The sequence below is a fragment of the Chenopodium album genome, chromosome 26, assembly GCF_948465745.1.
Source record: "Chenopodium album chromosome 26, dcCheAlbu1.1, whole genome shotgun sequence".
NCBI lineage: Eukaryota > Viridiplantae > Streptophyta > Magnoliopsida > Caryophyllales > Amaranthaceae > Chenopodium > Chenopodium album.
Genome location: NC_137859.1, coordinates 4,982,587 through 4,998,825, shown reverse-complemented (window position 1 = coordinate 4,998,825; position 16,239 = coordinate 4,982,587). Strand labels below are relative to the sequence as shown.

Sequence of the window (16,239 nt, the reverse complement as noted above, 5' to 3'; positions counted from 1 at the left end):
CCATTAAATTTAAAGGCAAATCCTCACCGCAAAAGATACAGCATCCAACATCTTAGTGCTACTGACTAGTTTCACAACATGCCCTAGCATGTTATCCAAAAGAGAAGCTTCCAATCGGAAAGATGTAACCTGTTATATGTCAAAAGAAATCATTAAAACCATAACTTTATCAAGAACTCATGATGCTAGAGTTACCAGAAACACAAACCTTTCCTCCATCTCGTTCAGTTGATTGAATAACCTTTTTCAGTAAATCCACCTTTTCCATCCTAGTGCATGCTGAATAATCAACAGTGTAGAAGGGGAACTCAGGTGTACCATAGTTTATCTGGACTTGTCTCTCAAAAGGATGTCCATGAGGAAATCTCATGATTGAATAAATTGCATCCTGAGTACATTTTTTCTATTAGTTAGAAGTGAAGTAACAATGTAAAAAAAATGAACAATATCAAAGGGAATCGTCTAATACCAGAATGGGATCGATTTTATTTTCTTGCATTCTACCAAGAAAATCCGTCTGAAGGGTACTTGACAAGAGCAGTGCCAAACCCAATTTCATTTCATAAATTGCAACTTGAATTGGCTGAATAATATCGACATAACTGTCATACTCCTCTGATAAGCGATCGATAAAGCAGCTAGCAGTAGCCTGAATGTAAAAGCATTGCTAGGTCAAACAACTAGGTTCTGTTTTAAAGAGAAATTCCCTTTGGGATGATAGACACCACAATCGAATGAGGTTACAAGTAAAGGTGGGCTAAAAAGGCAGTTGTAAAGATGAATGCCCAAAAAAAAAAAAAAAACAGAAGTTATTACACATAATCTAAAAGTTAATAAAAGACAGAATATTATAGAACAAATGCTGCTCAAATTATCAGATACATCACAACAGTCTTAGCGATATTAAAAACAAGGGCTAAAGTGCCATTATAGCTTGTGCCACAAGGTGCCAAATAACAGCCGACTGTGTTAGAGAAACAAAAGCCTATAACATAGGTGGAAGAGCAACATTATCAACTAAACAAGGTATGAGGCAAAGAAAGTTTCTTACCATATACTGCAGAAAACTGAAATATATATTACAACAAAGCCATCTAATGTATTAGACACTATAACTAAAATCAACTTATGAATTATGGTTTCCAAATCAAACACGCCCTGATGTATAAGTATTGATACAATTAATCATAATTCCATTGGAAAAGCTGGATATAACTCGCATTTCAGCTAAGTTAAGATAGGGATACTTAGATATTAATAGCTCAAAGTACTAGAGGGGCATCTTAGATATTCAAGCCATACGTATACTAAATAATAGGCAAAGGCTAGTCAAATATGAAAAATTCATAATAGCTCAAAGATATTACGTAGTACAAAAATGGTTTTGGGGGGGCGAGGGGTGCAACGAAATTAAGAAAGGGGAGAGGGACCACAAAAATAATGTGAATCGCTTAAAACCCATGCAAATTATATAAGAGGCCAGTATACGTATATTGGATATTTGCAATGTAATTATAAGTCTTCAAGATTTTGGATGCAATAGATGTGATACTTAAAAACCAAGGAATTGTAAAATGTTATATCAAAATTAACCTGTCAGTTGGTAACTGATAATTCAATAAATACCAAGAATAATAAGTAGTTGATGCAAGATGCATAAAAATTAAGAACACTTAATCTTTGTGCAGCTTTCCCACTCCCTTTGTTTATATATAAAAAAAAAAAAAAAAAAAAAAAAAAAATAAATGTACTATCTGCACCAATATTCCTCGTCCTACAAATTTCTTCTTTTTTTCCTCTTCTTGCAGGCATGAGCATGAGCATGAGCATGAGCAAGAGCAAGAGCACAGAAGGAATAAATCAATTTTAGAAAGAGCAAATAAATATGTACCTGCCAGTTGCTAGCTTGGTTGATAAGATAAGACAGGTTGGTAATTTTCCTAGACTGCTCCAAAAGCTTCAAACCTGAGCTAACATTCTCAGAGAACTCAACACACTCGTCCTTTAATTTGATGAATTTTCCAGAATCTGAACGGTATACAATCTGAAACGGGAATTTAAACCTTTATAAACCATTAGGTTAAAATACACAACATAAAAACTAGATTTCAGGCTTCCATGTACTCCCAAATTCCAAAACATAGTAGCTTGATGACATGAACAAACTGCAACTTTAACAAAGGATATAAGTACTACATTTACTTGAAGAAACCATCAAGCTAAGTCCTTGACATCATATGACCATATACTTTTTTTGCATAAACTGGCCAAGAACTCCACAAACTCAGTAAGCAGACACCAAATAAGCACACTAAAAGGAAGAAAAATCATTTGAAATCACTGGTGTAGTATTTAATCTTTTTCTTTAGTAACAGTATTATACCATGCAACATTGCAATGACATTTTTGCATTTTAGCTTTTAAATAGTACCTTTCTTTGCAACCTTTTACACTCAGTCTCATGTTTTTTCAACAATTTTGCTCTTTCATCATCAGAATTTCTTGTTGAAAACGATCCCGCCCGATAATGACATTGATGTCTGACCTGAAATTTTCAAATGACAGGCATTCACTTTTAAAATAACCATTTACACAAAGAGAGGGGCTGTGCAGGCGACATATTAGGCAACTAATAGAACACCTTTCAATTTAGTCTTACAAGAGAATAAACATCAGCAGAAATGACGAGCACATTACTATTAAATGAAATAATAATCACATGCAAAAACACTCCAGCTACATCTGGTTTTTTTTGTTTTCCATTCCTTTCTTTATTCCTTTTGATGAGCTACTAGGATGAATTTTGTTTTTGCTTTGTTCATATAGACTTGTCTTCATTTTCAACTTGTCTATTTCTCTTTTCTGACAAGCAGCAGCCAAAGAGTTTCCTGATGCCACGATATAGATGTGCTTGATTAAGAATAGAGTTGCTTGCTTGAGACCTAAGGGATTAAATTTCAATTGGGAGATCTACTTTCCTATTCTTTTACCAAGTCAAAAGGAATTATGTCACTGCAACCAGAGCTCTTTAAAGGCGATATGAAACACAAGGCTCTTCAACATAATTCTCATCCTTCCTCAAATATAACTGTTACATGACTTTATAATTATGCAGCAATTCCATTGATTACATAGTAATACAAACTTTGCTTGTGTGGGACATAAGAGAGAAAATGTGGAACAGCAGCTCAGATGCAGAAACAGTTAAAAAGAGTAGCTTAGTATTATTTATCGGTAAGCAGTATATGTTCAGTGATAATCAGAAGACATCATATGACTACAAGAGAATAATAAGACAGACTAAAAGAAGCCTAATACCTAAGACTGATAGTTAATTTTCTATGGTAGTTTAATTATTACGATTAGATATTCTAAAAAGGCTTAAAGTTTGATCTGAATAGGTGCATAAGCTCAATACTACTAACAATCATTTTATTCTAAATGCTTTGAGGACTTTACAGAAGTATTAACATACTATGAGAGAAAAACCATTCCCATTTAAGATTTTGCTAACGTACTCAAGACATAATCAGTACACTGGTAAATGTTAGTCACATGTAACTGGTTGTCTCTCAATTTAATCAATATAATGTTGCATCAAAATAGCATGGGCAACGGGGCTAGAATAAGGGGCTATCCCAATAGATAAAGTTTGGACTTCTGGCTATTCAAATCAATGTAAACACAATAAAAGAACAGAAAATCCTTGCAACAATAACTTCAGAGTCATTCAATATAAAGAGAGCATTTAAGACTGGTACAGTTATATTAATGTATCATATACTTCCTCCGTTTCTTTTTAATTAACACGTTTCTCTGGTCACGTTTGCCAATGCACAATTTCAATCATTAATATCTTTGATTACTGATTAGTAAAAATAATAAAAAATTGATATTTTGAAAATATAAACCGTGATGAATCTAAAAAGATCTCACATGAATATATTTTTCATTACGTATAAATCACAAAACACGGTCAAAGGAAAGTGTGTGAACAGTGCTAAAGACAAAACACGTCAACTAAAAATAATGGAGACAGTACTTTTACAATCTAAAAAATAAGGAGTATAAAAAAGAAAAATGATGTCATGTGAGCACTTTTATTCTACAGTCTATAATCCTGTGTATTGTTCTTGTTTATGATTGAATAAGAAGATAACACTAGAGTGATGAGCAAATAGCATGAAATAAAGGGGAAGTACAATACCTCACTTTCCAGTTCTAGTGATTGGCATTTATCCACCAGCTTCTGATGTTTGGAACTAAACTTAATAGCTGGATCCAGCTCGTCGCAAGCAAGCAAAAGGTGAAATCGCAGGGCTCCAAGTCTTAACCAGGCACAGGAAATGTGATACAGCAATACTGAAGACAAAACATTGTAAAATTAGTGTTTTAAGACTATAGTAAAGACATATATATATATATATATTTATATATATATATATATATATATATATATAGAAATTGAGACAAACAGTACCCTCAAAGGAGTGATTATTATCAATGTCTTTGAGCAGTGGTTCAATAAATGGTTTCACAAGTGAAACAAATTTCTGATGTCTGGATAAACCCAAAAGTGAAAGCAGATTATCCATGTCATTTGGCTGCAAAAAACAATAAATAAAGAGTTAGGCAACCATTCTTCCTATATATATATATAGGATGATCTATAATACTTGCTTGGAAAGCTAAATTAGGATCAGACATAGGTACAAAATACATAATTCCCAACTGACGGGATGAAAAAGTGGTTTACCAACTTTCTACACGGTAGACTTGTCTCAACAACTGTCATTAAATTTAATTAAATAATCAACATTAATGTGACAGCTATTTTTTTATTCTATGAAGTAGGACGATCTATCAGTAAAGGGCAGAAGGCTGAATGTAATTTTTGAAGACTGGAGATTGAAGCTCAGGTAACCGGGGTGGTAAACACTCTATGGGCCAGTAATCTGTCAAGCTAATAACATTTCCAATTTATCAACCTTTTGAACAAAAGTTCCCCTGCCTGAAGACCCCACACTATCCAAGCTCCTCTCTTTTTATTCCAATCCATAGAGAGAGGAGATGACTAGAAATGGCTGTCCTACTGGTAAGAATGAAAAAAAAAAAAGGAAACAGCATATCCCAAGAGTGTCCCACATTGAATCAGCAGAAAACAGCACTGAGACTTATATATTCTACAGTATAACTACAAAGAGGTCAGCAGAAGGCTATTAAATAAAGTACAAAGAAAGACACTACCTTGATCTTATTCCTTTGAAGTAACATGAGACTTGATTTAATTTTCAAAAAGTCTTCAGCAGTGAAAGACTTTCTATGGGAAGATATAATCTGAAGATAGAAGATCAATTAATTTAGGCAGATGCACTACAATCGCAAAGGAAATGATTAGCAGGTAAATGTGTGGCATACCTGCAGCAACAAGTTACGAGCACCACACAGAAGAGAATATTGCAAGTCTGTATTAGGCACAATGCTATGCCAAATGTTTGATGAGCTAACCCTGAGCTTGAAGCAATGGAAATGATAATCCTTCATAACAAATGCAGCTTGCCTGCAGCAAATCCAGTAAAGTACACAGATCAACACAGAAAACAATATATAGCCTGAAATCAACCGAAGAAGGTTAAGAAATAAATCCCATTAAAGAAAAACTCTTACAGCATATTTTGTACTGTATCTGTCTTCACTGGTGTAAAAAGCACATTAGGCAATATTAATTTATAAGCATTTGATACATAAAGATCCTGAAAAAAGAAAGAATATTTCGTGATCAAGTTTCTAGAAAGAATAGTCGAAGTAGGACAACAAAACTTCTTTTCAGTAGACAGCAATAACAGAATACCTTTTTAGAGACTATGGGGAAATTCCACAAGGCGGAATGCCATTTAAACCAAGTTTCTAGAACAGAACTAATGATTTTATGGCCAACTGCAACACAAAGAAAGATAAAAATTAAGATATTAGCACCAGACTTGTGACAGGAAATGTGACACGAGTAGAATTTATTTGACCTTCTGGTGTAGGCGTTGATGCATCAACTATCCACAACATTTCTTGATGAGGAACAAAATCTAAGGGCGACCGTGATGAGGAATTAATCGAGAAGCGCAAAGAATTTTGCATATCATCACGCAATCCAGATAAAAGCTGCAAAGAGATTCAAATTTAAAATGTACAGCATTGGGGGGAAACCAACTGGTATTTAATGACCTTTTACCTCTCGACAGAAGACTAAGAAACATAATAACCTAACAATTCCAAATGAGTTACAAAAGTTTGCATAAAATAGCCTAACTTAATTCACCTTAACATCAAGCTAACAACAAGGATGAATTGAAATCTATGTTTTCCTGATTGAGACCCAAGCCACAGGAGAGGGCAAGCCAGACCACACTCCATCAAAAATCTTGCATCAGAACAGATTCTTGGGTTTTGTGAATTATAACCCCAAATACCATAGTTTATTGGCATTTTAGAGAGAATTTTTTTAAGTAAAGGACTGATAGGTTTCTAAGGAAAATCAACTTTTTCGAATTCAATTTTTCGACCTCTTTTCTTTGTTTAGTGCCTAGTTTACTCCCTTCGTCTCTTACTACTTGCTACATATTCAAAATTTGAAAGTCCTCAAATAATCCCTGAAAGAACATAACAAACTATTTTCCTTAAATTTATCTTTAAAGTAGAGCGAATAAATTGGGACTTCTCTGAAAGATTGTCCCAAAGCAAGAGTAACAAGAACAATGAGACAAAAAGGCATCATTATCTTAACAAGTAGTTGAGCGTAAAATTTAGAAACAAAAGCAATACCCCTACTATTGTCATCAAATAAAAAGTCTATTAACACTATAAATTTTCAAAGACCTTGTTTTTAACAACCTTTCATATAACAATCCCCCATCCCATAATACCTGGCTTAGCTTTCTTCGGCACATGTTATTAGGAGACTAATCATAGTGAGTTTGAGTTAAGAAAAGTATGTATATTTTTTATAAAATGGTAGCTAATGACAGATTTTCCTGATTTCCCCTTTACTAAAGATTAATGTGAAACAAATCCACTAATCGCATGAAAAGTATCAATAATTAGCATATCCGTGAAACTAGCAAAAACATATATTATATTAGGCAGCACGTTTATTATAGATAGGAAATTTAAAAAAAAATGGCATACCGATTGTAACTCTTTGGGATCAGCAAGAATAATTTCTGATAAATCTTGGAGCAAAAATAAATCCAGCAATAGACTTGTCTCATCAACTATAGGAAGTGTATCTATCCACGTCTCAAAACCACACCTATGGCTCACGATTTCAGGTACAATTATACAGCAAGCAGAATTTCCAAGAGAATATCCAATTGTCTGAGATCTGCTATTTTCCTCCAGTACATTCGTTTCACATTCAAATCTTTTTAAAAGCATCTGCGCAAACCATCAATCATGTTAGCTTTAAATAAGAAGGATATGCATGTGTGTGTGTGTTGTAAAAAAGACATACCTCATACATCTCCTGAAGTTTATCTGCAATGTCCCCCTCTTCATATCTCCCGAATAGAGAAGATGTCATGCAAACACCTATAGATCCCGAGGGGGGAAAACAAAAAAAGAAAGATAAAATGCTACTTGACTTCTACAAACCAAAGCAAAATACACAGAAAAAGGAGAAGAGTCAGGACACAATATCCGACTTCTAAGTTGAAACACAAAGGCCTTCAATTTGATGTGTCCATGAAACACAGAGCGAATTAGGCTTCCTTACAGAGAGTCTGAGGCAAATCCAATTGAAATGCTCTTGGCAACAAAGTTATCCGATTGGAAAACTAAAATAAATATCTTATATAATTCAAATGAACTCTACCAAATGCATTTTTATGTAAGGTTTCTTTATGTAAGGTTTCTTTAAGGAACTGTGTGTCAAATCACTCCTTTGAGTTTCTCTGAGAGTTACTTATGTAGGGCATGAAAGGAAAATAAAAAAGGGAATTCCTTTGCATAACTCTCTATCTCTCTCTCTCTCTCTCTCTCTCTCTCTCTCTCTCTCTCTCTCTCTCTCTCTCTCTCTCTCTCGTACTGAACATTAGAGTTTTTAATTTTCAATGTTCCATGTTTCAATATTCATTTCCTTGCAACATGTAGAGATACAAATACAACACAATTTCTAAAATCAAAAGAAGCATGCAAATTTATTCCTTTCTTGAGAAAATCACATCTTTTTCCAAAAATCATATATCCATGAAACAATGGAAGATTACCCCACAAAAATGAAGCACATAGGTTGTGAGACAATGGTTACTTCATATGATTAAATCTGCATGTGTTAGCTTTATCAAAGATCACAAATAGTGTTAAAAGGAACTTAGCCTACCTTGCATTGAAAGAAAACGAAGTTCTTGATTTGTTGATACAGCAGTTTCAACAATACGATCATCCACTGCAACATAAATAATTATCAGCAAAATATTCATACCCTACAAAAATAACTAACACATGTGAAAGTACACATACTCTGCTTCTGTAAATGTTTTCTGGGCCAGACTAGCTTTGCAAACCCAATAAGTTGCTGGAGTTTATTACATATATCAGCAGAACAGGGTAAAGATGGATGGCCTCCATGTGCCCATAGCATTGACTTTTCAGAATTCAGAGAGTAAGGCAATCTTCTATGAAGACTTATCGACATCGTATCAAAACTTCTCTACAGTATTGATAAACAGAATTAGTTCACAATCCAAGCAACCAACAGGCTAAAAAGACTTTAGCAGAAGAGAAATGTCATGAAAGAATAAACAAGCCAGGGAGTATTCCCCTCAAAAGCCCCCCCCCCCCCCTTTCAAAAAAAATAAAAAAATAAACACAAACATAAAATAAAAAAAATCTGTTTATGGGCCAGGGTGAAGAATCTAAGAAATTACAACATTTGAAAGAAATAGAACTTACCAACAAATTATTTGCTGCTTCAGGGAAAAAATCTCTCAATTTTAATGCAATCTTTATCAAAGCACGCCAATGAACTAGCAAAGTTGTTAGCTCTGATGACACAAAAACATTCCAAAATAAGATGTGTTCTTCCAGAAGGTCAGTATATAATTGACGTAATATTTCAAACGATGGAGATTCAACAATCACATCAAGCACTTCTTTTTCCAGCTTTCGCAAAGATTTCACCAGACATCCAAATGATTTATCACTGAAGTTTTCATTGATCTCAGCATTCCACTGCCACAAACTACGCCTTAAAAGTCTAACACTCTTGATAGCATTAAAAAGCTGTTTTCCAGAAGAAGCTGATAATTTTGCGAGAACTTCAGCAGACTCCAAAGAAAGAATTGGCAATAACTCCAGGTCACATATAACATTTTGATGAGACATTTCATGGCGTTTTAGGAAGATGAACTTCCAGATTGGATGTTCCAATTCCATTCTAAGTAGATTCTCCAAACCCAAAGAACCAAAGAATTGACAGCAAGGCTGCAACTGGGAATCAAACCAGCTAAACCACAAAAGACATAGATCAAGATCACTTTTTCTAGTGACTTGATCTACGGCCCAATCAACAGCAAATAAAAGCTTCCTCTTGGTGAGCAGAATATCATATTCCTTTGACAGAAAATAACTAATAGATTCACCGCTTTGACCTTGAGGGTACATTAATGTCTGCAACATCTTCAAGTCCAAAAGATATATTGACTTAGAACCATTCGAATAGACATCCTCCCTCAACTTCTGATGCCTGGGAATGTATAGTTCATACGATGCACATTGCACCCCAAGATACTCCAGATACAGGCAGTTTTGTCTGACAGAAGCTTCGACTGAGTACCAGACATAATCCCGAAGTTTCAATGGCGCAGGCCACCCACCTGGCAAGCAAAGAGATAACCCTCCATTAGTGGCCTCTGTCACCTCCTTTGAACAAGAATCCCTCGAATTGACAATGAACTTTTCTCCAAGAAAAACAGAATCGAGGTTGGTCAAATAAGATGATTTTGCTTCTAGGACAATATGCCATCCTGCAGCTTCACCTAATGATGAAAGATAAGAATGCTCCCAGCTACAATGGAGACTCCACAGGACATCATTGCCAGTCATTAAAAGCTGCTCAAATAAATGAATCCATCGTCTCAGCTCAAGATAAGTAATTTGAACACCAAGGCACAGACCTTCATTCCTAGCATGCATATGAGCTTTTGCCATTGAATCAACTAACATCCCATTTGGGATGTTAAATAATGCAAGAAAGCTCTTAATATCATCTAATTCTGACGCCTGAATCTTTTCTTTGCCATCTACATCTAGCAGCCAATATGGATGCATCATAACAATTTCAATTCCTCTATTTCTCATTGCACGAGAAACATCACCTTGGCTTGGGTTAATGGTGAAAAACATCCGAAAATTAGGATGTGGGGAGAGTACCAAAGGTTTTCCATCCACGTTACCGCACTCATTTATAGTGATTGATCCTTCTGATTCAACTAATGAATTGATTCGATCAAGAACCTACGATAAAAAAAAATTCATATTAGTTTGACGAAGTTAAAATCGATCAACATGTATGGAAAACATAAAACAACATTAATTATAAAAAAAAAAAAAAAAAATTAAAAAAAAAAAAGTAGTTTTCAAAATGGTAGGAAGTTAAAACTGATAACCAAACCAAAATTTACATTTTATTTTACTTATGTTTGCTACCAGATATGCAGTTTCACAAATAAAAAGGTATACCGTTGGATTGCAAAGATTAGCATCCTCAAGCACAATCCATTCTCCGTTCTCGATTGCCTTTATCAGTAGTCCAGCAGCCCACTCAAACTTTGCTGAAACTGGCCTTCCCTTTTGAATTTCCTGCAGCTTCTGAACTTTTTGCAAAACTTTAGACAAATCATTCAATGACCAAGACACAGGTAGCAGATACCTTTCCAAGTCCAACGATAAAAGTTCAATTATTTCAACCAACGACGGTAGACTTGTCATCCAATTTTCACCATCAGAAGTATCAGATTTTGTCATGTGACCGGAACTTATATTAGATGATAAAAAGAGCCATTTAGAAATTAGGTCTTTTCTCTCTCTTAAAAATTCATCAGCAGAAGAATCTAACTGCAAATTGCAGTACTCATTCATATAGCGCTCAACTTGAGATACAATAGAGTGGAAGTTCCTATAGGCATTATATTGCTCAAAGGACCCAAGCAACTCAGAAATGTCTGTAGCCGATGAAAGATTGATTTCATTGAGCACATTTCCAGTTAGTTGTGCAAGCAGCCTTATCAGTGATGTTTTGCCAGAAGATGTTGGCCCAACCAAAATTCCTAACCACTTATGCTGTATACATTGTGCAGCAGCTTCCAATGTATTCCTCAAACCTGGAAAAATCTTAAGCTCACTACCAATGGTCTTAATGGACTGGAATTGATTCCTCTTCATACGAGTATTCCCGACTACTAAAAAGTGATCATCCATCTGTACACGTGGATAAGGGTTTATGGAAGGCTTTATCCCAAAAACTTCTTCATATAACCGCAATACCTCCTTCCGATCTGCAGCAGTTCGCATTCTTTGCACATAAACAACATTTAGGAAACAATCGTTCTTAGAATTTCCAGATGAACCTGCAAAAGATAATTCTTTAGCAAACAAATAAAATGTTTGTATCAGAAATACTTTAGGTATACTTAAAAAAAATACCTTGAATTATCTGACAGGAGCGAATGATGTCACGCAGATTGAATTCCCATGGAGATCCCTGCTGCGCAAACTTATGACATACCATAGTCTCTTCATACAATCTCTTATTGAACGTAATCAATCGCACAAGTATGGACTCAGGGATTGATGGAAAGAGAGAACGGCATATAAAATGATAATCATGTTCACCTAACTCGTCCACATAAACCTAACAAAGACCAGGTCCAAAAAGAGAGGGTAATAAGGGCATAAGCTATTTTGCAACATTTATTTCAATGAATCTAAAACAAAAATAATAGGTATACGGTTACTGCATACATAACCACATACCTTTGTAAACCGATTAAGAAATGATTTTGGAAGACCCTTCCTCCCACCACCTTGACAAGATGGGTTCTGACAAGCAAAAACTCGGAAGGAAGATGGACACTTGAAAGACTGGCCCAACTCTGGAATAAACACCTCAGCTCGGTGGTCCAAAATAGCATTCAGACCCTGAAATAAAAGATCTCAGTGAGAAGGAGAAAAACACTCAAGAAAAGCTACACTAGAGCCAAAACTTATAAACGATAAGAGCACAGAAATGAGAAATCTATATGCCTCCAAAACAGATTGCTGAGCTAAGTTGATCTCATCCAGTAAAACCCAAGATCCCTCCTTCAAGGCCTGCGAACAAAAATCATAAACAATGTTATTACTGCAGTCTAACTGAATAATCTACCATTCTACCATGAAAACAAACTTCCAGTACCTGCAATAAAATTCCATCCGACCAAGCAAATTGCAACCCTTCTTCACTCTCTATAGGCAAGTCTGAACCCAATAGGTCCATAATATCAGTCTGCAACAGGTCAAAATGAAAACTTATAATGCAAAAGCAACAAATAAAAAACACGCAACGACACAAAGAGTAAGAAATGCAAATATATAAAACATATAGGAGAATATGTGGAGCTCAAAAAAGGCTAAAAGCGAAATTCTAACCTGTTCAGACAGGTTGATACGTACAACCTTGTGGCCTGAAAACTTTCCAATGGCTGAAATCAAACTTGTTTTTCCAACACCAGGGCTACCTTCCAACAGCACTACATTTGGTAGAATAAATTAGGAAAATCAGCAGAATAACAAACTAGCACCAAGCTATGTGGGGGAGGGGGAAAATAACAATATTTATATAAAAAAAATAATAATAAATAAATAAAAAACAAACCAGGCTTTGAGAGTTGCATAGCACGCAAGACTCGCAAGACATTCCTATGTGTAGTAGGAGCCAAGAACTCAAATCCACTATTTTCCACATGAGCACCACCTACACAGAAATATATAAAGAACATAGTTTTTAAAACAGCTAACAGTGCACAATTAATTTAACTGAAAAATGCACAGGTCCGATCCATCCTATAATTCATAGTTTCACAGAGTTACATAGCAGTTAAAATGGTTAAAAGGTTAAACTAACACAAAATCAAGTGCAATGCAACAATATCATGATCAATCCATAATAGAGAACATAAAATTTTAAACATAACAAATCATGAGGAAATTAAGAAAAACAAACAAAAGAAAGGAATGCTGACAATCATAATCAAAGAAGAAAAGGAGTGTGTCAAAACATGCCTTACAGTACCAAATATAACAGAAGATATGCAAAAAATTTATTTACACTATCAAGTCACATAGCTCTTTTACAACAAAACCCAAAAAAAAAAAAAAAAAGCCAAACAAGATGATTGCCAGGCCAATCTTCTTACCTTACTCCTAATTCATACCAAATTACAAACCAGATATGAAGAATTTGTGACATGTGAGAAGGTGAGTTTACATGGCAATAATTTCAAACAAAATTCTCCAATTTTTTCATTAGAGCTATAAAATTCCTCTCCAAGTAAATGATAAATTAAATTTTTTTTAAAAAAGAGAGAGCTTATTTTATCAGGAGACTAACAGAAAGGAATGGCACAACAATACATGACAGGCAACTGATTAGTTGCAGAAAGAAATTAAGCAGTATATACCTTTCACAATATAAAATGGATGAATGCCAAAAACATTGTCACATTGCATCTCCTCGGGTATTGAAATATCCACATCCCTGCTAATATCAGCCCATCCATAAACTTCCATCTGAAGTAGTTCTGAATCAATCACAGAGGAATCATCTGCCTGTAACAAACAACTTAAATGAAATTGCAATTATCTTGAACCAACAACAGTACAGCTTAGTAGATATAACCAATATAGAGTACCAATGAGCACTGCAGAAACGTAACCATACACAGAAGATAATTCAAAGCACAATAATCCATCACAAGGTCTTAAATTCTGACTACCTACCAACGTACAGGTGATTTTGCACACTTTTGAGGAAAGATTTCCTCACATGAGTCAAGTTAAAATGGTTGTGTTAATTATTGACTCCAAGAGTACCAAATCCAATCCTTTACAGGAGAGAAAGAAACGAGAGATGAGACAAGTCAAGCAGAACAGTAAGCACACCTTAAGCTGTTTCACAAGAAAGGCAAGGCATCTTTCTCTTACTTCAGCAGCTTCGTTCTTCAATATACCAGTGCCTGGCAAAAAAAAAAAGAAGAGAACAAACGGAAGTGATTAGCAGGAAGAAAGAATTCCATTACATAAAGATAATATCACAGAATTTACATATAAGAAGTAGAAGAAGGCAAGCTTATAGGATCATACATTAGAGTTTTATATAATTTGCCAATGTAAACACAACTCCCAGCAAAGCTTTACCTCATAATTACTAAAGGTAAATGACGTAAGCCCATAGGTGATGCAAGATGTTAATAGGGTTCAAAACTGCAAACCATTCAAGACTAAAGCAGCCATAGATCTTGAGAGATTATTCTAGCTCATGAGAAACATAAATATAGGAACATAGCAAATAAAGGAAGAACAAATAAGAGAGATCTAAAAGGAATATACATCTGAGAGAGGGGGGGGGGGGGGGGGGGGGTGTAAGCAGAGTCAAAAAAGGGTCTTGAAAAAATTTCCTTTGTTCTTTTGTTCAGAATACTTGCCCCATCATATGTACACCTTTTCACTCACTCATTCACATAGATTAGTTATATCAAAATAATTAATAAAGCTAGAGTGTGCCCCGGTAATTACCTTGGGATTCTAGTTTGAATAACATAATAAATACTTCCTCTGTTTCATATTAGTTGATCTATTCCTTGAAGCACTAGTCAATGTATGATTTGAAATATCACTATCTTCAATAATCAATAGGCAAATATTAATTTATAGAAAGTTTATATTAAGATAAATCCAACAAGACCTCAAAATACTATGATGTCTTAAGTATAAATCACACAACAAAGACAAAGTAACTTATGTTAATAGTGTCAGAGTCAAAACATGACAACTTTTAAGAGGCAGAGGAAGAATCAACTTCTCTGACTTATTTATTGTTGTTCACTAAGAGTTACTACAATTTATCATCTCTTATTAGTTTCCCTTTTCAGGGGTAATCTAAGATTAAACTATATTCGTCATGAGCAAAACAAAACAAAATTTAGTCGTCCAGTTTGCTTTTTCTAATGAATTTTTAAATATAATTAAAGGTTGAACTGTGTGGAGCTAGTACAAGTTAATTGTATCCATCTATGCAAACCCCTACCTATCCCTTCTCCATATTATGATTTTTGAAAAAAAAGGTAAGACCAATCTTAATTCTCTAGAACAAGATAATACAGTAAACAAAAACTAAAGACATACCCAAGCTCAGTCCATCAAGCAAAACAAGGAAGGCCCCATGCAAAAATGCAAAATTAGGATGTAAGCTCTTCTCTGTCTTTGAAACAAAGTCCAACCAAGCAAGAAGGTCCCTCACAGTAAGCATCCTTCCTGCTTGTATCTGATTGAACCACTGTAGAATGATAAAGCATGCATTAAAATCATAAAAAGGTAAATAGTGCATTGTACTATCCATATTTGACAGGAAGAGGAATGATTCATATATCAAAACAAAGACGCAAAAAAAACATGTTCCGAATTTGATAAAGAACATGTCAATCTAACTTGAATAGCTAAAAGATTATAAAGCTCAAAACAATTACTCCCTCTGTTATTTTTATGATGTACCCAATTTCCATTTTGAAGAGTTTTTATATGATGTACCCAATTTTAAATTATTCTACTTTGGTTAGCACATTTTACAATCTTATCCCCTTACACACAAATATACATATTTTCACTCATAATCTCTACCTTAATCCACCTTTCTCTTACACCCCCTTACCTCTTAATAATATCTCTCTTTATCCAAGTTGCTCTTACACCCAAGTACCTTTTTACTGCATCTTTCTTACTTTACCCATCTTTCTTACTTTACCCATCTTTCTTACTTTATCCATCTTTCTCTTACACCCACTAAGTCTACAATAAATGGGTATATTAATAGAACACGGAAGGTGTACAATCAGCCAATACCATAAACATGCTCAAAGGAAAGAATACGGCCCCTTGTGCTCGTAAACATGTACTTATTTACTCTACCTTCCCACCTCAGATGCTCAAGCAATG

General features: G+C 34.7%; 1 protein-coding gene across 1 annotated transcript in view; it reads right to left on the bottom strand.

Moving 5' to 3' along the window:
* Positions 1 to 16,239, bottom strand: part of LOC145616223 (midasin-like) — a 44,461-nt gene that overhangs the window by 13,189 nt on the left and 15,033 nt on the right. The window contains exons 24-50 of the mRNA XM_081670915.1: positions 15,433 to 15,583; positions 14,191 to 14,264; positions 13,710 to 13,857; positions 12,905 to 13,003; positions 12,679 to 12,779; positions 12,446 to 12,535; positions 12,295 to 12,360; positions 12,025 to 12,189; positions 11,695 to 11,902; positions 10,732 to 11,618; positions 8,944 to 10,506; positions 8,512 to 8,701; positions 8,372 to 8,437; positions 7,505 to 7,581; positions 7,180 to 7,428; positions 6,021 to 6,156; positions 5,852 to 5,937; positions 5,668 to 5,753; positions 5,419 to 5,560; positions 5,248 to 5,337; positions 4,481 to 4,604; positions 4,208 to 4,362; positions 2,432 to 2,545; positions 1,892 to 2,044; positions 470 to 649; positions 209 to 388; positions 28 to 129 (exon numbers count right to left, since the gene is read on the bottom strand). Of these exons, the coding sequence (XP_081527041.1) occupies positions 28 to 129; positions 209 to 388; positions 470 to 649; positions 1,892 to 2,044; positions 2,432 to 2,545; positions 4,208 to 4,362; positions 4,481 to 4,604; positions 5,248 to 5,337; positions 5,419 to 5,560; positions 5,668 to 5,753; positions 5,852 to 5,937; positions 6,021 to 6,156; positions 7,180 to 7,428; positions 7,505 to 7,581; positions 8,372 to 8,437; positions 8,512 to 8,701; positions 8,944 to 10,506; positions 10,732 to 11,618; positions 11,695 to 11,902; positions 12,025 to 12,189; positions 12,295 to 12,360; positions 12,446 to 12,535; positions 12,679 to 12,779; positions 12,905 to 13,003; positions 13,710 to 13,857; positions 14,191 to 14,264; positions 15,433 to 15,583 (5,682 nt within the window). The remainder of the gene's footprint in view (positions 1 to 27; positions 130 to 208; positions 389 to 469; positions 650 to 1,891; positions 2,045 to 2,431; positions 2,546 to 4,207; positions 4,363 to 4,480; positions 4,605 to 5,247; positions 5,338 to 5,418; positions 5,561 to 5,667; positions 5,754 to 5,851; positions 5,938 to 6,020; positions 6,157 to 7,179; positions 7,429 to 7,504; positions 7,582 to 8,371; positions 8,438 to 8,511; positions 8,702 to 8,943; positions 10,507 to 10,731; positions 11,619 to 11,694; positions 11,903 to 12,024; positions 12,190 to 12,294; positions 12,361 to 12,445; positions 12,536 to 12,678; positions 12,780 to 12,904; positions 13,004 to 13,709; positions 13,858 to 14,190; positions 14,265 to 15,432; positions 15,584 to 16,239) is intronic.